This window comes from Narcine bancroftii, chromosome 3 (genome assembly GCF_036971445.1).
Source record: "Narcine bancroftii isolate sNarBan1 chromosome 3, sNarBan1.hap1, whole genome shotgun sequence".
NCBI lineage: Eukaryota > Metazoa > Chordata > Chondrichthyes > Torpediniformes > Narcinidae > Narcine > Narcine bancroftii.
Genome location: NC_091471.1, coordinates 335,121,476 through 335,149,024, shown reverse-complemented (window position 1 = coordinate 335,149,024; position 27,549 = coordinate 335,121,476). Strand labels below are relative to the sequence as shown.

General features: G+C 42.1%; 1 protein-coding gene and 1 long non-coding RNA gene across 5 annotated transcripts in view; both read right to left on the bottom strand.

Moving 5' to 3' along the window:
• Positions 1-26,295, bottom strand: part of xylt2 (xylosyltransferase II) — a 158,102-nt gene extending 131,807 nt beyond the window's left edge. For 2 of the 4 annotated variants that reach the window (XM_069929397.1, XM_069929399.1), the window contains exons 1-2: positions 26,151-26,295; positions 9,169-9,640 (exon numbers count right to left, since the gene is read on the bottom strand). In XM_069929397.1, the coding sequence (XP_069785498.1) occupies positions 9,169-9,640; positions 26,151-26,279 (601 nt within the window). In that variant the 5' untranslated portion in view covers positions 26,280-26,295. Of the gene's footprint in view, positions 1-9,168; positions 9,641-24,013; positions 24,272-26,150 lie in introns of those variants that run through there. The other 2 variants (XM_069929398.1, XM_069929396.1) reach the window with 1 other exon arrangement.
• On the bottom strand, positions 18,830-22,419 carry LOC138759268 (uncharacterized). Its single transcript, XR_011354677.1, has 2 exons — positions 21,833-22,419; positions 18,830-19,027 (listed from the first exon to the last, which is right to left on the bottom strand). It is a non-coding gene; the product is annotated as an uncharacterized lncRNA (long non-coding RNA).
• Positions 26,296-27,549: the final 1,254 nt, after the last annotated feature.

Genomic DNA, 27,549 nt, shown 5'->3' with positions numbered 1-27,549 from the left:
AAATTGGTGGGTTGGGGTTGGGTGTTGGGTTTTTCCTCTATTGTCTTTTGACAGTGAGGTGGGCTCTGCGGTCTTCTTCAAAGGAGGTTGCTGCCCGCCGAACTGTGAGGCGCCAAGATGCACGGTTTGAGGCGAGATCAGCCCACTGGCAGTGGTCAATGTGGCAGGCACCAAGAGCTTTCTTTAGGCAGTCCTTGTACCTTACAACCTGAAGAAAAACAGCTTCAGTGCAACACACAAATAAACACAAAGAAATAACATGTATAGCACCCTCTATAACATTTGGGACAAACACATTTTGTGGGGGTGGGGGGGTGGGTGGGGGGGGGTGGGGGGTGGGGGGTGGGGAGGTGGGGGGGTGGGTGGGTGGGTGTGTACACTCTTCTTTAAAATGCTGCAAAAACTCACCCAGTCAGGCAACATCTGTAGAAAGAGAAAATATTTTGTGTCTGTTCTTCATGATAAAAAATGGAAGAGGAGTGATATTTACCCTTCTCAACCTTCACCAATATCCAGAAAAAAAAATCTCTCTTTTTCAGATCTGCTGAAGGGTCCCTCTAAAACAATAATCTCCTTCCACAGATGCCACCTGACTTGGTAAGTTTTTCCAGCATTTCCCATTTCTGTTTTAGATCAAGGCTGACCATTTTTTCTTAATTTACTCATACAAATGCAGCCTACTAGTCAGTCCCGCAACCTTACTGATTACATTACAGGGCAACCACCTATTAATGTGTGGGCAACTACTGCCATTTCGTCATTTTGGCTTGGCCTATCACAGACGTACATTTTTTTTCTGCAGTTCTTGCCCCACCTTCTCTCTCCCAAAAATATCATCTCCCTTTTACCCATTTTGATGAAGGACTTTACTGACATGAAATATTGTTTGTTTCTATTTCCACAATTTTTATGTCACCCGCTAAGTTGTTCCTCCGATTCCTATTTCTATTTTGTATTTCCAACATTCATACCTTTTTATGTTAATTTACATAAAAGAATTAGAAGAGCAAAGGAGCTAAGAAATATCAATGGCAGACAATGTTAATGAAAATACCAGGGCCTTTTCTGGGTATATTAAGACTAAGAAAAAAGTCGGGTCTGGTAGGAATTAAAAGCACAGCCAGAGATGGTGGATTGATGGATGAGATATGATGAGCTCTGCAGGCTCACATTTGTATTCACTGAGGAGAATGACATTGGAGTTGCAGATTTCCAGGAGGGACATGAGCATGTTAACATTAAAACACAAAGACAGATGCTTCCCCAGGAAATGATGAGGTACAGCGCAGACTGGGGAGAAGGCTGCTGAGGCTTTGATAAAGATTTTAAAATATTTACTTGTCACAAGTGAGTTCCCATATGAATTGAAATATAATATCCAGAGTTACTTTATTCAGGAAGGGCAGCGGGGATAAGCCAGATAATGAGTGAAACGAGAAACTGCAGACAATGTGATTGTAGTTAATACACAAAAGTGCTAGAGAAACGCTGCGGGACCTGCTGAGTTTCTCCAGCATTTTTGTGTATTAAACAATGAACATGACAGTTTATCGTCAAGTACAATGAGCAGATGCACCAAAGTTCTTACTTTTCAGACAAGTCAACTACATTGTATAAAATAAAGACAAAAATAAACATTGAAGGATTGTGTATATTTTTTGAGTTCAACTTTGATGATAGGAAAGTTACAGGAAAAAATTGTGGGGGGCAGCACTAATCTATATTTGGAATTAATTAATGAGGGCTAGTCAACATGGCATTGTTGGTAGGAAATCTTTTTCAAATTTTCTGAAAAAAGTAACAAAATAGTTTTAGGTCAATTTGGTTGACGAACTCAACATGAACTTCAGAAAAACCTTTAGGAAGGTCCCACATGAAGGCCAAAAATGGAATACAAGGTAAAGTGGCAAATGAATCCAAAGCTGGCTTAGTAATAGGATGCAGGTTGATGATAGAGGAGTTGTGTTTGTGATTGGAAGCCTGTGACCGGAATGATCAGTTCTAGGGCATGTACATTGATGACTTGGATGTGAATGTAGAAGTATGGTTATTGAGTTTGCAAATGATGTGAAAATTGGTGATGGCAAAACAATGGCAGATGGAATTTAATCCCAGTTGGAATTAAATGATTCATTATGGGAGGATTCAGAACTCTGAACCCTTCTCCATTAACAATGGCGTGAAGCAAGGCTGTGTTCTCGCACCAACCCTCTTTTCAATCTTCTTCAGCATGATGCTGAACCAAGCCATGAAAGACCCCAACAATGAAGACGCTGTTTACATCCGGTACCGCACAGATGGCAGTCTCTTCAATCTGAGGCGCCTGCAAGCTCACACCAAGACACAAGAGAAACTTGTCCGTGAGCTACTCTTTGCAGACGATGCCGCTTTAGTTGCCCATTCAGAGCCAGCTCTTCAGCGCTTGACGTCCTGCTTTGCGGAAACTGCCAAAATGTTTGGCCTGGAAGTCAGCCTGAAGAAAACTGAGGTCCTCCATCAGCCAGCTCCCCACCATGACTACCAGCCCCCCCACATCTCCATCGGGCACACAAAACTCAAAACGGTCAACCAGTTTACCTATCTCGGCTGCACCATTTCATCAGATGCAAGGATCGACAATGAGATAGACAACAGACTCGCCAAGGCAAATAGCGCCTTTGGAAGACTACACAAAAGAGTCTGGAAAAACAACCAACTGAAAAACCTCACAAAGATAAGCGTATACAGAGCCGTTGTCATACCCACACTCCTGTTCGGCTCCGAATCATGGGTCCTCTACCGGCATCACCTACGGCTCCTAGAACGCTTCCACCAGCATTGTCTCCGCTCCATCCTCAACATCCATTGGAGCGCTTACACCCCTAACGTCGAAGTACTCGAGATGGCAGAGGTCGACAGCATTGAGTCCACGCTGCTGAAGATCCAGCTGCGCTGGATGGGTCACGTCTCCAGAATGGAGGACCATCGCCTTCCCAAGATCGTGTTATATGGCGAGCTCTCCACTGGCCACCGTGACAGAGGTGCACCAAAGAAAAGGTACAAGGACTGCCTAAAGAAATCTCTTGGTGCCTGCCACATTGACCACCGCCAGTGGGCTGATAACGCCTCAAACCGTGCATCTTGGCGCCTCACAGTTTGGCGGGCAGCAACCTCCTTTGAAGAAGACCGCAGAGCCCACCTCACTGACAAAAGGCAAAGGAGGAAAAACCCAACACCTAACCCCAACCAACCAATTTTCCCTTGCAACCGCTGCAATCGTGTCTGCCTGTCCCGCATCGGACTTGTCAGCCACAAACGAGCCTGCAGCTGACGTGGACTTTTTACCCCCTCCATAAATCTTCGTCCGCGAAGCCAAGCCAAAGAAGAAGAATGGGAGGATTATAAGGGCACAATATGAATGGTTGAGCCTGAGAAAGCACTGAGGAAGAGACCTTAGTCTATATATCTATAGACCCAAAAAAATGACAGAACGTGACTAAGTTGATTCCACACCATCTTCTCTCCCTCCAAAACTAATATTCTGACACTGTTTCACAATGAAAACTCAATGTGGTTTCTAAATACCCAAACACCTCCAAATCATCCACAGAGGCAGATTTTTTTAAATTATTTATGGTTTTGTATACATTTCAATATAATATAGAATCAGTTCCAAACGATACTTACAATTATCAAAATAGAATAAAAATAAAAGGTTGTAAAAATAAAAGTGAGAAGAGAGAAAAAAGTGTAAAAGAAAAAATATATGTGCAAAACTACTGTGATAACTACCCCTCCCCTGACCCTCCCAAAAAGAAAAACAGGATAGTTACAAAACAGTAGAATTAAACCAATGGTTCAACCATTAAGACTTTTTTTTTAAAAAGTGGCTGTAGAAGAGAAAATCAATGGATATCCAAAACCACAATATCTAAATATGGTTACCATATTTTTATGTATCATACCCATTTCTAATATTATAAGTTACCTTTTCTAAGGGAATACAATTTTGCACCTCCCTCTCCCAACAATCAATTTTGAAACAGGATTCAGATTTCCATGTAATTGCTATACATCTCCTGGCCACCGCAATGCAACTTTAAAAATTTTTAATTGATATTTCGACAACTTCAATTGGGGTTCCAAATCATACACATTTCCCAAAAGACAAAGCTCAGTTGTTAATGGTGAATGTTTTTGTATGATTTGTTCCAAAAACTTGCCCACATCTTCCCATCACAGATGCAGCTTGACCTGCTGAGCTCCTCCAGCAGTTTACCTTTTGCTCCACATTCCACCATCTGCAGTCTCTTATGTTTCCATTCAAAAGCATTATTAAAATAATACACACCCACTGCACTCTGAGACTGGTGTGAAGAACCATGCTGTGGTTTCTCTGCCTTCCTCTTTAATTCCAAAATAAAAACATAATCAGGGTAAGCTAAATTAGCAGTAATGGCACGAAGGATGAAGAGTCACAGAGCAGTGCAGAACAGGTCCAGAGTGAAAGCCAATAAAATCCCCAATGACCTACATGCCAAGATTTTGAAAGAGATGGCAATGGAGACACCAGACATGGTCTTCCAAAATTCCATAAACTCTAAATCGATTCCAATAGAAAAAAAACATATCCTAATGTTTCAGAAAAAGGGAGAGGAAAAATATGGGGAAATATAAACACCAGCTAACATTACTTCATAATTAGGAAACTGCTACAATCTATTATTAAGAGTGTAACAGAAGGGAACTAGGCGAATAATAGGATTGGCAAAATCAATATGGATTTCTGAGAGTAGCATCATATCTGAGAAATGCATCATATCTGTGAGGTGCAGCAGGTGAGAAACGAGAAGTGATCTGACTTTCTGAAGTCCTTTAATAAGGTGTCACGCAACATGGACACTCATGCCCAGTTCAACTCCAGGGTAATCAAAACATTTGTTGATGGTATCACTGAATAACTGGAAATAATGAGTCAAAATATAGGATGGATATCGATAACCTGGTTGGGTGATGCTGGAACAACAATCACGCTCTCATTATCACCAAGAAACCTATTGTTGATTTTAGGAAATGTTTGGGGGGGGGGAAACGGGGGGACCACATTGCATTGATGGGATGGAGGAAGAAAGGGTTAGAATTTTCAAGTTCCTGGGAGTCCAAACTTCAAAAGACCTTTCCTGAAGTTAGCACATCAATGTTACTTTGAAGAACACACACCAACGACTCTACTTTCTAAGGAGTCCAGAGATTTGGCATGTCATCAGGTTCGCTATCAAACTTCAAGAGACGCACAAGAACATAAGAGATAGAGGCAGAATTAGGCCATTTCAGTAGAATCATGGCTGATGTATTCTCCCCTTCCTGCCTTCTCCCCATAATCCTTGATGCCCTTACTATCAATCTCTGCTTTAAACCTACCCAATGACGGCCTCTACAACTGTCTGAGACAATAAATTCCACAGATTCGCCACCCTCTGCCTGATGCAATTTCTCATCTCTGTGGAAGGAACAGTGTGGAAAGTATACAGCTTGGTTTGGGAATTTGAATGCCCAGGATCACAGAAGGCAGCAAATATAGGAGGTCCATCACAGGCTCCGACCTCCTATCTAATGAAGACATTCATGTGAGGCACTCCCTCAAGAAAGCAGCCAACATCATAAAGAGCTTCCCACCACCGTGATCACATCCTCTTCTCACTGCTACCCTCAGGTAGAAGGTGCAGAAGCCTGAAGACCAGAACTTCTAGGTTCAATAAGTTTCTTTCCAACAGCTATTAAGTTCTTGCACCTGCTTTGTTACATGAATCAGGGACTACTCCAACACCACAAAAAAGACTGCCTGCACGGTTGCAATGCTACTTTTGTTGCTTGGACTACAGTAACTGTTAATATTTATTATCTCCTTTTAATTTAATGTATTCTATTGCTTTTTTAAAAAAACAAAGTACTTGTTCAGCTGCAGCAAGAATTTCACTGCAGGTATACATTGTACAATGTATATGACAATAAATTTGTTGTAATCAACATTATCATGTTTTTCAAGAAATTTAAGCAGATGCAATTAAGGATATCTTTCTTTGGCTTGGCTTCGCGGACGAAGATTTATGGAGGGGGTAAAAAGTCCACGTCAGCTGCAGGCTCGTTTGTGGCTGACAAGTCCGATGCGGGACAGGCAGACACGATTGCAGCGGTTGCAAGGGAAAATTGGTTGGTTGGGGTTGGGTGTTGGGTTTTTCCTCCTTTGCCTTTTGTCAGTGAGGTGGGCTCTGCAGTCTTCTTCAAAGGAGGTTGCTGCCCGCCAAACTGTGAGGCGCCAAGATGCACGGTTTGAGGCGTTATCAGCCCACTGGCGGTGGTCAATGTGGCAGGCACCAAGAGATTTCTTTAGGCAGTCCTTGTACCTTTTCTTTGGTGCACCTCTGTCACGGTGGCCAGTGGAGAGCTCGCCATATAACACGATCTTGGGAAGGCGATGGTCCTCCATTCTGGAGACGTGACCCATCCAGCGCAGCTGGATCTTCAGCAGCGTGGACTCGATGCTGTCGACCTCTGCCATCTCGAGTACTTCGACGTTAGGGGTGTAAGCGCTCCAATGGATGTTGAGGATGGAGCGGAGACAACGCTGGTGGAAGCGTTCTAGGAGCCGTAGGTGGTGCCGGTAGAGGACCCATGATTCGGAGCCGAACAGGAGTGTGGGTATGACAACGGCTCTGTATACGCTTATCTTTGTGAGATTTTTCAGTTGGTTGTTTTTCCAGACTCTTTTGTGTAGTCTTCCAAAGGCGCTATTTGCCTTGGCGAGTCTGTTGTCTATCTCATTGTCGATCCTTGCATCTGATGAAATGGTGCAGCCGAGATAGGTAAACTGGTTGACCGTTTTGAGTTTTGTGTGCCCGATGGAGATGTGGGGGGGCTGGTAGTCATGGTGGGGAGCTGGCTGATGGAGGACCTCAGTTTTCTTCAGGCTGACTTCCAGGCCAAACATTTTGGCAGTTTCTGCAAAGCAGGACGTCAAGCGCTGAAGAGCTGGCTCTGAATGGGCAACTAAAGCGGCATCATCTGCAAAGAGTAGTTCACGGACAAGTTTCTCTTGTGTCTTGGTGTGAGCTTGCAGGCGCCTCAGATTGAAGAGACTGCCATCCATGCGGTACCGGATGTAAACAGCGTCTTCATTGTTGGGGTCTTTCATGGCTTGGTTCAGCATCATGCTGAAGAAGATTGAAAAGAGGGTTGGTGCGAGAACACAGCCTTAATTTTCAATTAAGGATATATACGAGTGTAAACGGAATTGGTTAATGAAGAGAAAAGAGATTTAAAATGAATGGGTCATCTTCCAGTGAGATCAAGTGACTTGGAATGACACAGGCATTGATCCTGCCTTCTAATATTTTGCATCAGTGTTCTGATTTTTATAAAGTTATGGCCATAGAGTTCCCCAACATGAAAACAGGCCTTTCACGTCCATGCAAGTCAAGCTCGTCCCATTTACCTGCATTCAGCCGATACTCTTCAAAATCTTTCTTATCCATGTGTCTGCCTAAATGTGTTTTGAATGTTACAAATATATCCACTCTACCATTTCCTCTGACAGCTCATTCCATATACCCGCCGCCTTCTGGGTGAAGGTGGTTCCCTCAGGTCCCTTTAAAATCTTTCCCATCCCATCTTAAATCTATAACCTTTAGTTTTACATGAATCAATCTTGGGGATAAAAGAGTTTGACTCTGTTCCTCACCAAAGCTCCACAATATTTTAGAATCAGATTTAGTGTCATGAAATTTGTTGTTATGCTTTTTGGTCCTCAATTTCCACCCACGTTAACAAATTATCGATCGTCCATTGTCCTACGGAAATGGAGGGCTTCAGGTTTCTGGAGCATTGCCACCTTCGGGTGGAAGCCTGAAGACCAGCACTTCTCTGCTCAAGAACCGTTTTCTGACAGCTATCAGGTTCTTGAACTTCTCCTTGTTACACTAATGAGGGACTGCTCTGATACCATAAAAAGGAATATCTGGATTATTTTAACGCCACTTCTTTTATCTTGCACTAGGGCAATTGTGAATATTTATTATCTTCTTAATTTAATGTATACTGCTGAGTTTTCTTTCTAAAGTCCCTGTCCAGCTGCAGTAAATAAGAATTTTTGTGCTTATGGCCATTGCACAATGTATATAACAGTAAACTCATTATTACCATTTCTATTTCTGGGCCAGGAAGTCCCTTCTTAAGATTGAATCTCTAGAGAGCTAGCTAGAGGAGCACCTTGAGAAAAATCAAATTCAATAAACTGCAGATGCTGGATTGGATTGCTTTTGTCCTATTATTCTAGCAGAACTTCTCCACATTCCATCTTACAATTTGAACAACTCAGCCACACAAAACTACATCCAATTCTATGTTTAATGAACACTTTCGTGAATTTACAGAATATCTAATAATTGTACAGGGAGAAATATGAATTACACTACAATATTAAAACGTACCCTTCATAGTGTTTAATATATTGACAGTGGAACGATGGCAATGGGTAGTTCCTAAATCAGATAATATGATTGAAAAGCCAGCCCATAATATGAGTTCCAGCTGTGATTTAGCAAGGCCAGGATCCAGAAAATCAGACCTAAACAAAAACACGGCAATATTCATGTAAAAGCCCCTCCAGGAAAACAGATGCTTGATTTTCTTTTCAAAAATCGTCTGTGATTTTTCACTATTGCAAACATGGTTGTTCTTTAAACAAAGCCAGAGAAGAACTGGGAGGATAAAAAAGGGAAACTGAATAAGTGGGGTGAAGCCACTTTTCTCAGAAGAAAAAAACTAATATGACAAAACATCGCATATTCCAAAATTAAAAACGAAAACATCAGAAAATATTTAGCTCACACGATCTCTGGAAAATAAAAAAACCAAATTAATAATCTTTCATCATTCTGAAATGTTAGTTCTGTTTCTTTCTTCAAGCACTGCCACCACTGCTGAACGTCTCCAGCAATCTGTTTTTACATCAAATCTGCAGCTTCTGCAGTGTTTTGCTTTTTGTTTCAGCACATGATTTAAACAATGCTTTGGGAGTGCTGGATACTATTAGTCAGTTTCTGAATGTTCCATTGCTATATTCCTTTATAAGGTCTGCAATAAATTGATAACACTTTGCTAAAAGGATTTAAGCATTATTACTCACTCTACCTGAGAGATGACAGAAGCGAGGTACAGTGTGTGGCATCAGCTTCTCAGCCTGGTGTAAACAGACCACATTGGCGATCTCTTGCTGACACAAGTGAGTACTGGCCCTGGCCAACGCAGACAAGGCATCCTTCCCGACTATGTCGCAGTTCGGTGAGAACTCATTGCTAGTCAGCTGAGGAGCCCCTCCTACGCTCCCAATATCACTGTTCTTTGAATCCCCTTTCACATCGCTGATGTTTCTGCTGCTAGAGAGATTGCTTTGAAGAGTGTTGCTGAAGTGGACTCTCGGACCAACCCTGAGCCGCAGCGGAGGCTTCCGTTTCAGTAAACTAGTTCTAAGCACACTGGCAGTGCTACTTGGATGCCCAAAGGCCATCCTCCCTGCGCTTTGCCTTCGGCTGGGCCCCAGATGTCGGCTGTCAGAACTGTCCACCTCATTGTCTGGCAGTTTGGTCCTCTTCTCCCTCCCTGTCTGCAGGAAAAACAACAACCAAGTTACAAGTCTGGTCAGAAATCGAGAATTTATACATAACCCCAAGGAATTGCTTTCCTTCTTTCAAAGAGTCTAAGAAATTTCTCCCCTCATAAACCATTCAACAATGTGCAGATGAAATGGCCTGTTGCAAAATATCCACCAAACATTTCATGATTATAAACGTATCATCTCTTCTTGGTCACAGCATAGAAATCATGACGTTTGATAACCCTACCGAGATAAGATGAATGAGTTGACATTCAAGTTAAAGTTAAACAGAAATGTCTGCAGGCACTGATTGTAGTGCAATACACAAAAGTGTTGAAGAAACTCACCACATCATGCATCGTCTATAGCACACATGTCAAACTCTTTTTGGCCCGCAAGATCATTTCAAAAATGTATTAGAGGTGGCCCGCTGGCCGCTGCGCCAGTATAGTGCATGCACAGTAATACAACAAATCCCAGAATGCATTGGCGTCAGCCTGCTAATCGCCCCCACCTCCTCTGTTTACGTTGCAGGGTCTCACTGTGGACTCTGGTTTTGGGGCCTGGCCGGTGTCAGGGGAAGCCAAGGCCGCTTCCCAGTGCCCGGAACCGGAGGCCTCGGGCCTGACCTCACCAGGACCGTTGCCCACTCCCCCTCCCTGCCGCAGGCCGACCCGCGACTCACGGTGACGGGGCCGCTGATCCGCCGAGATGCCACCCTGCAGCGAGAGCCGATGCCCCCGCACTGTCGTTGACCAACCCTATCGCCCGCAAACCCCGCCCTCCCGCACACAGGCCTGAGTAAGGATTATGAATTTTAATCTCAGGATAAAACGATCTTCCAATAGTTTCATGTCACAGTGATAAATATATTCCTGGTTAAAAATGGTCCTGCACCTGGATACAAGCTCATTAGGCATAAAACTTGAAAAGTGTGTCAATCAAAGGATATCTGTACCAATGGAAAAAGCGCATGGCAAATAACCCTGCTAGAGTTCATGCCCACAATCAGTCACCCATTTGGTTGTTTCAGGAATCATGTTATTCTCCCACATTCTCAATAGCCCTCAGATTTTACTATTCAACAGCACACTAGCAACATTTGACAAATCCTCTATAGAGAAATATTATTTCTTGAATATTTTATTTCTCATTTGTTAATGCTTCTGGAAAGAGTTTATCCAAAACTATTATTAAACATTTATTTTAATAAGAAAAAGTTTAACATTACATATGTTGAAAGAAGAGAAAACACGCAGATGTTGTTGAAAATTTTCAATAAATCTTTAGTTCAGCCCTCGACTTAGTCCAAGTTTTTAATTTTGGTCCTCCGTGAATTTGAGTTTGACACCCCTGGTCAATAGCAGTGGTTCCCAACCTTTTACTTTCCACTCACATACCACTTTAAGTATTCCCTATGCCATAAGTGTTCTGTGATTAATAAGTGATTGCTTAAGGGTGGGATGTGAGTAGGAAGGGAAGATTGAGAATCACTGCTCTAGACCCAATATTTTGCTTGAGAAAAATTGTCATTGGCCCATTTCCTTTGGAGATCTGAAACTGTGCACATAATGAATCAATTTGGAATGATTAAAACAGTGGTTTTCAAACTTCTTCTTTCCACCCACATACCACCTTATGGCATAGGGAATACTTAAAGTGGTATGTGAGTGGAAAATAAAAGTTTGAAAACCACTGGTCTATTGGATATAACCAACATTTCAGGTCTGAGCCATTTGTCATGAGTAAAAAGCAGGCAGGTACCTGAGTAAAAAGGTATGGGGAGGGGGTGGGGGAAGGGCAGGCCAACAGGTAAGAGGTCATAGGTGGATATGGGTGGAAGGGCAGAAGAGAAAAAAGCTGATAGGTGGAGGGGGTGTAGTCCTCTGAATGGTAAAGGAAGGGGATGTGAAAATGGAGGATAATTGACCCCCGTTCAATTACCTTTATTCATTTTAGAAGAGTCTTGCAATTCATTTCTCCTCCATTAACTTTTCCTCTATTTATTTTCCTGAAATCCCATCTTTTATGTTGCAGCTCTCATACCTCCCAATCATGGTACACAACCAATGAAGTGTAACACCTCCCATCACTGACTCCAGCTGCCAGGATCCAACTTCACCCTGTCATACCACTGTCAGTCAGTATGCAGCTCATGTCCTTACACAGATTTTGATATCCAGTTATCAAAACTGCAAACTCATTCTCATGTTGCAGGCACCCCTCCACCTCATCTCTTTTATAAACAAAAACATTGAAGATGGTTCTTTCCAAAGTGTTATTATTTCTTTCACCATTGCTAGTGACGTATAATTTGTAAAAACAAAGCACTTTGCAGGAGTCGATACTCTCAAAAAGCAAAGGATTGTAATCTTCCAGGATTCATGCACCATCTTGCCTTGTCTCCACATTTGGAAAATAACTATTTGAAGAGGAGCAGTTGGAGTCTAGCCCTTACATCACTCTCAGACTACACTTGTCATGGCAATATTTGGAGATGGTTGCCTGCCAGCATCTCACACCGCTAACATGCTCCAAGCCAGAGCTGAAGAGAACAGTGGAGTAAAGGTAGCAGAGAAAATGTTTGAAACACATTGGATTGCTGGAATTTACACAAGAGGTCATAGGGTTAATAAGCAGTGGGTAACAAAGCTAAAAGCGTAGGAATAAACAGGGTATTTTTAGAGAGACAAGTTGTAGATGATCAAGTGCTGATTGAATTTCACATTTTTAGAATCTACATCCATCTACTGGCAGTTAAAGAGACTATGTGTAATATATGATGCAAAACCAGTGAGGAGTGGATGGTGGGAAAGGAAGCACTGTTGAGATGTGCAGCTGTGAAAATCTACCAACGTCAAATTATTTGGGGAAAATACTAAGTTATCAAAACTAAACAAAAACAAAAAAGTTTTTAAAGTGTTGATTATTAAAGATTCAAGCATCATATGTATTACAAATTTAAAATGCAGGTAAACATTGAGGGAGGCAACTTATGTATCAATATTTATTGCAAAGGAACTTGAGCAGAAAGTTGAGGAAGCTTAATTGAAATTACATGGGACTCACCTATTCCAATCTCACCCTCTCAGATAGCACTAACCTCCATTCTTTCTGCACCAAACCCAACTTCATTATCAAAGGTGGTGCTGTTGAAGTTTGACACACTGACCTCTGCCTTGCTGAGGCTGGACAACAGTTCTCTGACACCTCCACTTTCATAGTCCTTGAGCAGGACCCCTCCAAATCATCACAAGCCACCGGCTCTGCACCATCACTGACCTCATCACGTGATAATCTCGCTTCTAAAGCCTCCAACCTCACTGTATCCCACTCAGCCATGCCCAGTTCTACTTACTATCCAAGATCCACGAACCCAACTGCTCCGGTAGACCCATTGCCTCCGGGTGCTCCACCCCTCCCTCCCCCCCCCCCCAAGCTGACTCCATTTTTCCCCCTTGCTCCAGTCCCTTCCCACCTACGTGCAGGACACTTCGCATACCTACCATCGTTTCAACAACTTTCACATATTCACCATGGACATTCAGTCTTTATACACTGCCACTCCCCATAAAGAAGACCTCAGGGCTCTCCACTTCTTCCTTAAAACAAACCTAAATAGTTCCCCTCCAGCAGTACCATCCTCTGCCTGCCACAACTTGCACTCCCTCTTAATAACTTATCCACTTTCTCCAAGTAAAGTGTAGACATGGGTAAATTATTAGACATACTTTTACATTATTATAAAATGTACCAATTCTACAAAAACTACAAATGTATAAACCATTCAATTAATTACATTAAAATTACAAATTAATTCATTCTGCATTACATTGAAGCTGAATTGTGGTCTCAGAGAAGCTCGAACTCTGAGTGAATCTAAAGAAAACAGTTTCTAACTTACATTTGACAATTTAAGCCTGTTCAACTCATTCGTAAGATTTCAAATGTATCACTAAAAGAGGTCAGAGCCTGTGTCTGAAAGATTCAATGATGCTTTGCTGTACCGTGTAGTTGAGCAAATGATTCTATCAGGACTGAACCAATTCATATTGGGCTAGAAACATTTGAAACAGGTTATGGTGAGCTGCAGAATATATAAAAATACTTGATTCACAAATTACCCAGACACAAGGTGGTTATCAATTTACAACTATCAAAGAGCTAAAACAAACAAGTTGACAATTAACAAAAAATCTTGAGTAAAGTATCTATATAGTGGTGGGTACAAAATAAATTTAAATTCATTTGCACTGAGAATCTGCTCACTGCCCAAATAATAACTCAGTAATTCATGCTTTGAGATTTGAACACTGGCAGATTATCCTAAATTGAGAACTTGCCAATGACAAACAACTCCTCCGTTGTAATGCAAATAGTCACCCAATCCAGCAATGGGAGGGGAACAATATAATGGGTTCAAGATGAAAATGAGGAGAAATTGCTTCACGCTGGATAATGAACCTTTAAATTCTCTACTCCAGAGAGCTGCTTACCAAATTACTGATTACCATGAAGTTCATGTAGATTTGGGGTCTACAGATGTGCAGTAGAGGCTGGAAAGTGGAGCTAAAGTAAAGCTCAGAATCAGCCATAATCTTATGAACAGTGCACCAGGCTCAACAGCCTACTCCTGTTCCCAATTCTTATGTCAGGCTCAAAGTCAAAAGCCAAAACAACAAACAATGCCAAAAAGAAATTTTTAAAAATTCAAAAGCCAACTAATAAAATGGTTGTCACAATGCTAACAACGCTATTGCTTTTAAACACCATCAAAATAACCAGCTTGGGAGAAACAATTATTGTGCAATACTTGTTTATTTTATCGACAACTCTAAGTGGAACCTCCTGGTTCACTGTTTGGAATAGTAACCTCTCTCCTAAAATATGGTGCAGTATTGCAAACCCATACAATACCCTCCATAATGTTTGGGACAAAGACATTTTTTTTTCCTTTTTTTGCTCCTATGCACCACAGTTTTAAAATTGTAATCAAATAATTCACATTATATGGTTATATGGCTATGTGATTAAAAAGCATATTCTAGATTTTATTCAAGGTTATTTATATACATTTTCATTTGATCATGAAGAAATTACAGCACTTTTTATACATAATACCCTCATTGGGATATAGCAATGGTGTGTATATTAAAGTACAGACACTCTCCGACTTACAACCTACGCGACTAACGACCATCCATACAACCAAATAAAAGCTGAACACCTACAATAGTGACCATCTCTCAGTTGCCATTCAGTAAGTTCACCAAAGAAGATGGCAAGCAAGAGGAAAAATCCATCCACTCCTGATAGATGAGGCAAGAAGCCGAGGAAGGTGCGGAATTTGGAATTGAAAATGACTTGATTTACGACTTCTAAATGTCAGGATAACATACTTACGTCGATTTCAAGATATGACCAGTTGGTCAGAATGGAAATCGCACTTGTGTCAGGGACAATCTGTAGTTACGTTTAGTACTTTTTACATACCCTTGCAATATAATGACTGCTTTAAGTCTGCAATTCACAGACATCACCAGGTGCTGAGTATCTTCTTTGGTGATGCTCCGGCAGACCTCTACTACAGCCATCTTCAGCTCCTGCTTGTCCCCTTAAGTTTTCTCTTCAGCATCTGGAAGGCATGCTTAATTGGATTAGAGCCGGAGATTCATTTGACCAATCAAGAACTTTCTAGATTTTGGCTTTGAAAAACTGCTTTGTTGCTTTAGTAGTATGTTTGGGATCATTGTCTTACTGTAGGATGCAGCTCTGTTCAATAAGTTTGGAGGCATTTGCTGAAATTTGAGCAGACAAGATGTTTCGATACGCCTCAGAATGCTTTTTGCTACAGCCATCAGCGGTTACATCATCAATGAAGATAAATGCATCAGTACCTGAGGCAGTGTACATGTCCAGGCCAACACCCCCACCACCATGTTTCACAGATGAGGTGGTATGCTTTGGATCTTAACAGTTCCTTTATGCTTCCACATTTTGCTTTTGCCATCACTCTGATACATTCATCTTGGTCTCATCTATCCACAAGACATTTTTCTAAAATTCTGCAGGCTATTTTAAATACTTCTTGGCAAATTGTTATCTGGACATCCTGTTACTGTGGCTAATCTTTCAGTGTTTTTTTTAATATATATATATATATATATATATATATAGAATTTGCACGATTTTACCAGTCTGAAGAATGTCGGAGGTCTCGACATTGGTAGTTCACACACAAACGACCAAAACTCAAAATCTCCATTTCATTACGTGAATTTAGATAGCATACCGGAAGTGAGGGAATTAAAGAGGTAGGACTTGCAATGTGTGTCATCAATACGTCCTATTCATTTGCCCATTGTTCACAGAATGCCTGCAGTTCACTTTAGACTGCAGATGTTCTGGGAAATTTTCTAGGAGGTAAAATATCAGAACGGGAATGGCACATTCATTTTCGTTCCAACCTTTTTACACAGCAGGTGTTCTGGGAAAATGGTAATAATTTCTTGGAAGGCAGCGGCTGGTTAAAAAAAACATAATTGAAACATCCACACCTGCCTCCTGAAAATAGTTTCTGATCTGTCGGACAGGCATTGGAGATTTTTCTTCATTATGATGAGAATTCTTCTGTCATCAGCAGAGGAAGACTTTTTTGGTCCAGAAGAACCTTTGTGATTACTGAGTTCATCAGTAAGCTCTTTTTTCTTTTTTTTTTTAATTTTTTTATTTTTCACACTATAAACCATATTGATCAAGATACATACATTTTCCTTCTTAAATATATTTTCTTAATGATATTCCAAACAGTTTATTTTGGTCATCCTGAGGTTTGGCTGATATCTCTTACTGTTTTATTCTTGTTTTTCAGCCTCATAATGGCTTCTCAGTATCAGAATTTATTGTCATGAACAAGTCACGAAATTTGTTGTTTTATAGCAGCGTCATCATGCAAACATTCATATAAACCACCTAACACCAATAAAAATAGTGCATGAAAAGTCAAAGTAAAGCAGTATCTTTGGTTCATTGATCATTCAGGAATCTGATGGCAGCGGGCAAGAAGCTGTCCATGTGCCGCTGAAAGCTCAGCTTTAGGCTCCTGTACCTTTTTCCCCAATGGTAGCAGAGTTGAAAAGGCATGGTCTGGGTGGTGGGGGTCCTTGAGGATAGAAGCTGCGTTCTTAAGACACTGCCTCTTGGAGTGAAGTCTGGTGCCTATGATGTCGCAGACTGAGTTAACAACCCTATGGAGTTTTTTTCTTGCCCTGAGCATTGGCACCTCCATACCAGACAGTGATGCAACCAGCCAGAATGTTCTCCATTAGACGTTAGATGGGGAATTAATATTAAGAAAATACCAGAGATATTAAAAAAATATTTTGCATCTTCTTTTACTAAAATCTCTTGTCCCTTTCTTTGAGTAGAGCATTCAGAAAAGGAGGATACCATATTCCATTTATGCCCAGACCAGCACTTTATGAAGGTTCATCATGACTTCCTTGCTCTTGTCCTCTATGCCTTTATTGAAAAAGCACATCAAATTACTTTCTAACTTCTCCCCATTTTTAGAAATCATTTTTATATATATATATTTTTTTAAAATTTTTTATTTTTCACACCATAAACCACATTGACCATGATACATATATTTTCCTTTTCAAATATTAATGACCTGGAGGGAACAGAGCTTCCAAGTCTGTCTGGCCCAAAAATAGGAAGGAAGACACGTCGCAATGATGATATTTGGGCTTTTCAACAAGGTATAAATGAATAGATGTCAGATCACCCATTATCTTGATGGCCTACTCCTGCTCAGACTTCTAATGTAAAGTTTGAGGTCATGCACTTCAATAAGAGAAATAAAGAACAGACCATAATCAAAATTGTAAAAGACTACAAATAAGTGAAATAGTGGGATATATGATCATTCTTATGCTTGATCACAAAAATTTAGCAGAGGCACAGGAAGTGGTTACAAAAGCAAATAGCATATTGTCCTTAACTGCCGGTGGGTTGGAGTCTAGAAATTAGATTTCTAGTCTGTCACAGACTGTCCAGGTTGGCAGCAGAGCATTGAGCACCATCACGCTGAGTCCTGGTATATCTCAGGCTGTGTGCTTAGCCTGTTTCTGTTCACGCTACTGACCCAAAACTACAATGCCAAATCCATCTCCAACAGTCATCACTTGCAGGTGACACAACAGTAATTGGTCTCATCAGCAACAACAAAGAGTTGCACTGCAGAGGTGGAAAATCTTGAGAAGTGGTGCAACAATAACAACCCGAGCCTCAACGTGGTCAAGAAAAAGGAGAGGATTATGGTCTTCAGGTGGACCATGGATGACCATCCTCCACAACACATTAATAGATCGGTAATGAAAAGAGTAGAGAGCACCAAGTTCTTCGGAGTCCACTTAATAAGTGACCTACCCATCTCCTCACTTGTAAAGAAGGCACAACAACGACTGCACCTCCTCAGACTGGGGCATGCAAGGCTGGTAACCACTATCCTGTCAACTTTTTACACGAGCTCTATCAAGAGCGTCTTGGCCGGCTAGATTACATTGGATCAGAGACAAGACGTTAATAGCATCAGAGATCACAGGGGTCTCCATCCACCATCTATGGAGATCACTGTCTGAAGAGAGCTTGCAAAGTTAGTAAGGATCCCCACCTTGCATCTGCCAGCTACTCCCTTCGGGAAACAGATACCAGGAATATCAGACCCAGAACCACCAGGCTGAGAAACAGCTTCTTCCCACAGCCAGCATAACTGCTGAACAACTGATGATCTGCTCATACAAACCCTCTGGGACCACTATTTATTTAACATTTTTTTTTTTTTAAATTTTAAACAGCCACTGTGTTCCAAGAAATTATTTCCAAATTCCCGGAACGCAGTCTGTGTAAAAAGATCAGAACAGAAATGAGTGACTCAGCCCCGTTCTGAGATTTTACCTGCGGCTCCCCTAGACATTATTGCGGACTGCCTGTAGTCTAAACTGAAGAGCAGACAGTCCACAAAAATGAGCTAATATATACGACATGATGGGTGACATCAACCTACATCCAGCCTACACAAGTACCACATGTCAGGTTTTCAGTCTAACCATGCGGCAATATCCATACACAGGTCGTTCTGTATGACGGCCATTTAGGAAGGTAAAAGTAAAAATTGACAATGGAAAAATAACATTATTTACATGTAAAAAATTTATTTTATATAATCTATTGCATATGAATCATTTTGTCTGTACGTGTGCTAGTTTTGTATGAGTATACATATTTTTGCACCGAGAACAGAAAGATGCTGCTTCGTTCACTTGTACTTATACAATCTGATGACAAACTTAAACCTGTTTCACTCTTGACATTGTTTCTTCATCATAAAATCTGTCAGGGTATAGAAAAACAATCTGTCATCAACAAATGCCTGCTGGCCCCACAGGACAGCTGTGTTTAAGAGTTCTCAGTCAATGATAAATTACAGGAATTTCTACAAGGAATGATAATAAGGCCAATTTACAAAAGTGATACAGAGTCAAATCAAATGTAAATTGGAGAGTTTTGTCAACAGTAAATAACGACAAGGTCTTAGATAGCATTATTAAAATGATAGGATGAATCTGTAATTGGCAAATGAATGACAGGCAAATTGGCTTATTTTGGTATGACGAATCAAATTGCCTTGAAAAAGCATCTAGTGCTGAATGGAGAGAAGAAATATTAGTTAGGCAAAAGACAACATGTTGATCTTGGTGGGCAGTGGTGATATTCACTCCATTAATATTTTAGCAATAGCCTTGGCAACACAGATTAATGAGACCATAAAAATACACCATCCTAAACACCCTTTATAATCCTACAATGAAGTTTAAGAGTTTGGTTCTGAAGCTGCGCTGAGAGACGCCACAATGTTCTTCTTGCAGGAGACTTTCAGTATCCCTGATGACTTAACCTGCCAGAAGCACACCTGACTGCAGCTCCTTGCAGACATTGTAGGGAGCTGGAGCAAGATGAACAATGTATCATTCTAGAGGCTAAGGGGTTTATAGAGAGAATGCAGTCACACTGAGGATGCAGGAGACAGGTAGCTGGGTGAACAACAGGAAAAAAAGAAACTGGTAGTGAATGCAGTGTACCCCTGTGGCTACTCCCTCAATAACATACAACACACTGGATATTGCTGGGAGAATGACTACCAGGAGAAAGCCGCAGCAGCCAGTTCTCTGACACACAGGTTAGCACTGTGTCTCAGAAAGGAAGGGTAGACAGGAGAGCAGAAGTGATCGGGGATTCATTGGTTAGGGGAACAGAGAGAGACCCAACAGGCTTGACAGGCCAGATGGCCTACCCCTGCTATTTCTTATGTTCTTTGGAAATGAATTATAGATGCATGGGATTACAAATCAATAGCTATTTCTATTCTCCAGAAGAACTCCCGCCTTCAATTTATATCCATTTTCTTAACATATGGAAATCCTGTTAATGTAAAAATCTGAAACATCATTCCTTCCCACTTTAGGTTATATTTCAGTGGTTGCTCTGGTATCTTATCTCCATAACTGCATCTCAGCACATCTTATTCCTTGGTCATCTTAAACTGAAGCATGTACATCTTCTATAATATTTACCATTAAGTACAAACTCTTGTTGCTGTTCTTCCAACTATTGTTTTCTCTACCTTTCTAACTTGTAATAACTTAACTTTTCAATTCAGATTTGTTCATCTCCCTCCAAAATCTCAGCTCAGATTCTGAAACCTGACAAACCAATCCAACTCTTTCCAAGATCACATAGGTTGCTGTCCTCTCAAGTTACCTGGCGCCAAAGAACAATCGTCCCATTATGCCATTGTGTTCATGTTGGTTATAAAATCCAAATTAGAGTAATAAAGTCAAACAGCATGGAAACAGGCCCTTAAGCCCAACTTGCTCACGCTGAACAAAATCTGCCTTTGCTCATATCCCTCTAAACCCATCCTATCCATGGGTCTGTCCAAATGCTTCTGAAACATTTCATTAGTACCTATCTCAACCACCTTCTCCAGTCGTCCATCTGTGAAGAAAAAAAATCCCGCAGGTTCCAATTATATCTCTTCTCCATCACCATGTATGTCCTCTGGTTACTGATTCCTGTTCTCTGGGCAAAAGACTCCCTCCTTGCATTCGTCCAATCTATTCCTCTCATGATTTTGTACACCACGAGGAGATCACCCGCATGCTCCACCACTCCAAGGAATAGTGCTTCAGCTTGCACAACCTCTCCCTATAGCTCAGGTCCCTGATTCCTGGCAGCATCCTTGCATCCTCTCCAGGATGACCAGAACATTTGAGATATAGGTTAACATCTCATACAACTGCCACATGACCTCTCGACTCTGATAGTCAATACGCTGACCGATGAAGGCCTTTTTGACCATCCTATTTACCTGTGAGACCACTTCCAAGGTACTATGTACCTGCACTCCTAGTTCTCTCTACTCTGCAATATTCCACAGATTCCTACAATTTACTCTGTGGGTTCTACCCATGTTAAACTTCCAAAAATGCAACACTTCACTTCTCTGTATTAAATTCCATTAGCCATTCCTCTGCCTACCTAACAAACTGATCAAGGACCTGCTGCAATCTTTGTCAACCACACTCATTGTCTACAATATCAGCCACTTTAGTGTCATCCACAAGCTTTCATTTTCACCTAAATCATTGATACAGATGACAAACAGCAATGGGCCAGCACCAAACCCTGTGGCACACCAATAGTCACAGCCCTCCAGTCAGAAAAATAACTTTCCACCATCACCCTTTCTTCCATAAAGCCCAGTATTCTATCCATTTTGCTATCTCAGCTTGGATCCTATGTGAGCTAACCCTGTGTGGATGCCTTGGTGAAATCAATGTGCACAAAATTTACAACTCTGCTCTCGTCAACCTGTTTGGTCACATCTTCAAATAAACTCATTCAGAGGCATTACCTCCTACTTACAAAACCATGCCACAATCCCAAAATAGCCCTTATCCATTTAAGCATGTATACATTCCATCACTCAGAATATTCACTACTAAATGCAATTCTATGACCATTGACATCACTTGCTGGCATGTAGTTGTCTGATTTGTGCTTGCTGCCTTTTTTTATTAGTAACATATCAGTCATTCTCCGGACTTCTAAGATTTCACCCAAGGACAAAGATACCTCAGCAAGGGTCGCTGCAATTTCTTTCCAGTATCCCATAAGTTTGTAGGATGCACTTCATCAGACCCTATAGATCTGTCCACTTTAATATGCTCCAGGACATCTCCACATTTCCTTCAGTTCCTTAGCAATTTACCTACAGAATAATTTTGGAATCCCATTCATGTTGCCAGGTGATCCACCTCAATCCACGGATGCTGCTTGACCCAAGTTCCTCATTGTTTGCTTAAGATTCCAGAATCTACAGTTTTTCGGTTTCTCTGATCCTCTCTCAGGTGTTCTCTTTGTATCTGATGTACCTATGTGTCTGTGGCATGCAAGAATTTTGGTGCATCTGCCCATTTCATCTCATTTTAGTTTTCATTTTCACTCTGATTTTTTGCAATTAGCCTGGTTCTCACTACAACTTGACAATTACCAGAAACAACCGATCTTTGTTTTACCTTCCTCTGTCTCGCTTTCATCATCCAGGGAGTTCTGGGTTTGTTCATTCTTCATTTCCCTCTTATGGGAATGTGCCTCAAGTATACTTGAACTATCTCTTCTTTTTTTTTTGTAATTCTTTATTTATCGCACTATGAACCATATCAACCAATATATTTACAGATGCATCACTTTAAATATTCAGTAACATTTTCTCTTTTTTTACCCATCCCTCCCTTCCCACCCCACTCCAAAAATAGTAAATATTGAACATTTAAAATACAATAAAACAATATCTTTATACAAAGGGAATACAAACAAAAAATGACGTATCATCTACTTATACACATTAAATCTGATCGTGTTTATCTTCTTATCATTTTAGGTGCTCTGAGGCCTGCTCTTTCTGTTATGTTCCATATGTGGTTCCCAGGTTTTTTCAAACATTGTAACTTTGTCTTTTAAATTATGTGATTTTTTTTCCAGTGGGATACACTTAAACTCGGTTATATATTCCATTAATGTTTATGGTCATATAGTCCAAAGTGGCCATCTTGTATCTTTATTTTCTCTTCTTTTCCACCTCCATTCCCTTTTTTTCCATTAGTTTTTTAAGTTTTCCTTTATAATCTCAATATATGACAACGCACTTAAGACATGAAATACCCCAACAATCCCCACAAGCAATAACCCTTTAACCCCAAATGAACCTCCCCTCCTTGGATTGCCCCTTGTTGGCAACCACAACTCCCCTTTCCATTCAGTTTGCGAACTTACTTGCCAACCAATTTCGCAGTGACCATTATTCTCCCCCCACCAGAGAACACTATTTACCTATACATATAACAAAGCTCTCTCTTTTTTTTCCCCCTTCTTTTTTCCCTTTAAATCTTTATATATACATTATCTTTACTTTATATTTTTACATATTTTTGTATATTTTCTTGCCGGTCTTCCTTCTTGTCACTCTTCCTCCTCTCTTCTCCTGTCCTGCAAATTCTTGGGCTTTCTTTGGGACCGAGAACAGTCTATTCTGTTCTCCAGGAATAAATACTTTGAGTACTGTTGGATGTCTTAATATAAAGTTATAACCTTTCTTCCATAAGATTGTTTTTGCCGTGTTGAATTCCTTCCTCTTCTTTAAAAGTTCAAAGCTTATGTCTGGGTAAAAAAAATATTTTTTGTCCCTTATATTCCAACGGCTTATTGTCTTCTCTAACCTTCTTTCTTGTTTTCTCTTGTTGAATATCTTAGAAGTTTTATCAATATGGATCTCGGTTTTTGATGTGGTGGCGGTTTCGGTACTAGTGCTCTGTGCACCCTTTCGATTTCTATTTCTTCATGTGAATCTGTCATTCCCAGCACCTTCAGGATCCATCCTTTTATAAATTCTTTCATATCTAACCTTTCTTTGCCTTCTTTCAGGCCCACTATTTTTATGTTGTTTCGCCTACTGTAGTTTTCCAATACGTTAATTTTTTGTGACAATAAATCTTGTGTCTCTTTAATTTTTTTTTCCACTCTCTTCCAACTTCCCTCTTAAATCATTTATCTCCATTTCTACAACAGCTTCTCGTTCCTTCACATTTTCTGCTCTTTTCCCTATTTCAGTCATGTCCAACTCTAAGCTTTGCATTCTGTCTTCAGCTCTTTTCATTTTTCTTTTGATTGAACTAAATTCTAACGATAGCCATTCTTTTAATTACCTCATTTATTCTTCGAAAAAGGCTTTATCTAAATCTTGTCCTTTTATTTTACCTTCTTTCCTTTGAAATTCTTGGTCTTCTTCCTCCTCTTTTTCTGTGTCTGCGTCATCTTCTTTCTTCTCTGATGAGCTGCTTCTGTATCCTTGCTGGGCCTCCAGTTGAACCATCTCTTTTTTAATGGCAGTCCATGTTGTCTATCAGCTGTCATTTACCAGCAATGTTTCAGCACTTCACAACAGTTGTCAATTTTCCAAGAGCTACTTCAGTGCTTCACAGTAGTGAAAGATCCTCTCTCTCACCGTAGATTCAGTGCTCTCCCTGGTCCGAAAATAAAATTGTCCAGGGTCCATAACACTTCAATCATCCTGCATATTTGTTCATCTATATCCATCCCACTTCTTGATGACCAATAAAGGATACCCTTGTGCTCTGGCTCCTTGACTGCTTCTTTGTTCTAACCATACAGATACCATTGTTGACTCCTCCACACCATCCTCTTTCCAGCTCTGTAATATTGTTTAACCAACACTGCTACCCATGCCTCTTTCCTTCCACAACATTCCAATATTCAGAAATAGATGATCATCAAACCTGCCCCATTTTCAGCCAAGTTTCTGTTATCACATCATCAAATTCCCTCAAGGATATCTGTACCTGTAGTTTAATAACCTTATTTACCACACTCCATGCAGCCACATATGCAGTGAACCAAATTATGTTCTTTCCAACTGCAGTCTGCCTTCTCATCCTGCCTCTTTCTCAGTCTAGTTTCTCCTCAATTTCTCTTGCTGCCTGCTCTCTCCCTTCCTTCCAGCCAGCCTCCTTTTCTTGCCACCTTTATCCATTCCCAGTGTCCTTCCCAATTTCCAGAATGCTCTTTCCCCACCGCACTCTGCCACATTCTATCCCCAACTCTAGATCCCTATGGCTCTTCCCCTCCGAGAGTCACAACTCCTTCCCTGAATCATAACGCTTCACCTCCCACAAACCTGTTGACCTCCCTCCACTGCCCCCAAGTCCAACTCTCTTCTACTGAGACATCAATCACTGGTAACTTCCCACCCCACACCCAAGCCCTGGCCTGGCCTCCCAGCTCTTACACACTGGGCCAGCAAACCCCCAACACCTCTGCCACAGACAACTCCATTCCCAACATACCCAATCCTTTCCTTCTTCCCTAGTCTTCAACCCATGACACTCTTTCTCCTCCATCCATAACTTCTCCCCCATCTTAGATTACACCACCAAACTCATTCACCTCTTGGCAACTACCCCCAACCAACACCCAAATCAACTAAATCCCATTTCCCCTCTCCTCATTGCTGTCCTTTCACTCACTTCATTAGGGGGAAGTACACTGGCACAGTACCAGCGACATAACGTGAATCCTGGCCTCGGGTGCTTTCTGTGTGGAGTTTGCATGTTCTCCTTGTAACTCCATGGGTTTACACCAGATGGTCCAGTTTCCTCCCTTGGAGTAGGCAGTCTCTCAATTTGGGATTCCATGTGCCAATGAGAGTAGGAAAAGTAGGAGAGAGCAATGATGCAGGAAAGAGGGTTTCAGATTTATAAACACTTGGGATCGCTTCTAGACCAGAAGTGACCTGTTCTGGAGAGATGGGTTACACCTGAACTCAAGGTGAACAAAAACTCTGCTGGAGGGATTTGTAGGATTCAGGAGGCTTTAAACTAGACTATCAGGGAGTTGAGATCCAAGACGAGGGTGGGGGGGGGGGGGGGGGGAGTGTAAAGGTTAAGGACAGCGAGGAAGGCAGGAGACTGTCTGAATAATCAAAGACACTGCCTTACTTTTCGTGCATTTTTTTTCATTTATAGCGATGTTGTAAGATGGTTATAATATGAATGTTTGCCCTATGATGAGGCCGCAAAACACCGAGTTTCTGACACATTCTGATCTCTACACTTGGTGTACATCCGACCTACCTCTACCTCACTCCACCCCGTTCCCAACCGACTCCCGATCCACTTCTGCCACCCGACACAACCAACCCCTCCACTCACGCTATTCACTGGCCCCCATTCATATGGCAACCCCTCACTGCCCCGTCAGCCCCGACCTGACATCTCCCCCCCCCCCCCCCAACCCCACCGGCTCTCCCTCCAGCCCCTCTTCTCCCGGACCTTCTCCCATCACCGCCACTCGGCCCGACCAGGGGACCGGCCCTTACCTTGTCCTCGGCGTCCAGGCCGCTGAAGCTCCACACGGCCAGTGCCTGCACGGCCAGGATGGCCAGAGCGGTAGCGGCCGCCGCCCGGTACCTCCGCGCCAGCTTCCGAACTCGGAGCTTGGCCACCATCTTCCCGGCGGAGGCAGCGGGCGGGCGCGCGTGCGCGCGAGGCGGGGGCTGAGGAGGCGGAGCCTCGCCGATGACGCGTCGCCGCTGACCTCCGATGCTCGCGCACCGGGGAGACCTGAAGTGCCTTTTTCCCTGGGTTGAGGGGTCCCTGTGTCCCCTCCCCCCTGCTCCCTATGCCCCCTCTCTCCCGTCCCTGCCCTCCCCATTGCCTCCTTCCCTGACCGTGAGTCCCTGTGCCCCCCTCCCTGACCAGGGGTGCATGTGTCCCTCCCCCTTCCCCTGTCCAGGGGTTCCTGTGCCCCCATCCCTGTCCACAGTGGTCCCTGTGCCTACCTCCATTGTGCAGGAGTTCCTGTGCCCTCTGTCCAGTGGTCCCTGTCCCTTTCCCCTATGCTATCGTCCATGTGCTTCACTCCCCTGTTCAGGGGTCTCTATGAATCCCTCCCCTGCGCTAAGCACCCTGCCTGGGTGGAGGGGGGGGGGTCTTGTCTCCCTTCCCTCCACTCGGATCCCTGTTCCCCCATCCCCAGTTCTCCTACTCAGCACGGGGGTTCCCTACAGCCTAGACCCCAACCCCTGGGTCCTTGTGGCCCAACCCCCTTCCCTTGCATGAGGGGGATTATTTCAGTTTCCTCCATCTCAGCCCTCCGTTGTCTTGTTCCATCATCTGTTAGAGAGGCATTCTTGTCCCTGAGCTGGCACAACCCACCTCCTTGCCGGAGCAGCACTGCACACAGTGATGTGTGGTATCTCCGCCTGAGTTGAATGTCTGCATGTCCTCAGCCCTGTTGTCCTGAGAGGAAATCCTTCATACTTTCCATCTGGTAATCATCTGGGCTTTTCCCTTTGGTCTATCTGTGGCTTTTGAAACACAAATCCTGTTGATTCTCTCCCTTTTTAAACATTTAACAATTTTTTTCTTTCTGTTGTAGCATTTTAAAACACCCTTTCAAGTCAGTGGTATAAAGCATGGAAATGGGCCTTTCGACCCAACTTGTCTATGCCTACCAGAGTGTAGCATAAGAACTGGCCCTTCAGTCCACGTGTGTACTAAATATGATACATATCCCTCTATTCCCTGCATATTCATGTGTGTATCAAAAAATCTCTTAATTGCTACTATTTTATCTGCTTTCATCACTACCCTGTTCCAGACACCCACTCTGCATAAAAACAAACTCCATGCGACAGGAACATGCGGCACTTGAACACTTTTGATCTCACCTTTAAAAACATCCCACTTTCCATCCTTTCCCTTAATTGGAAACAT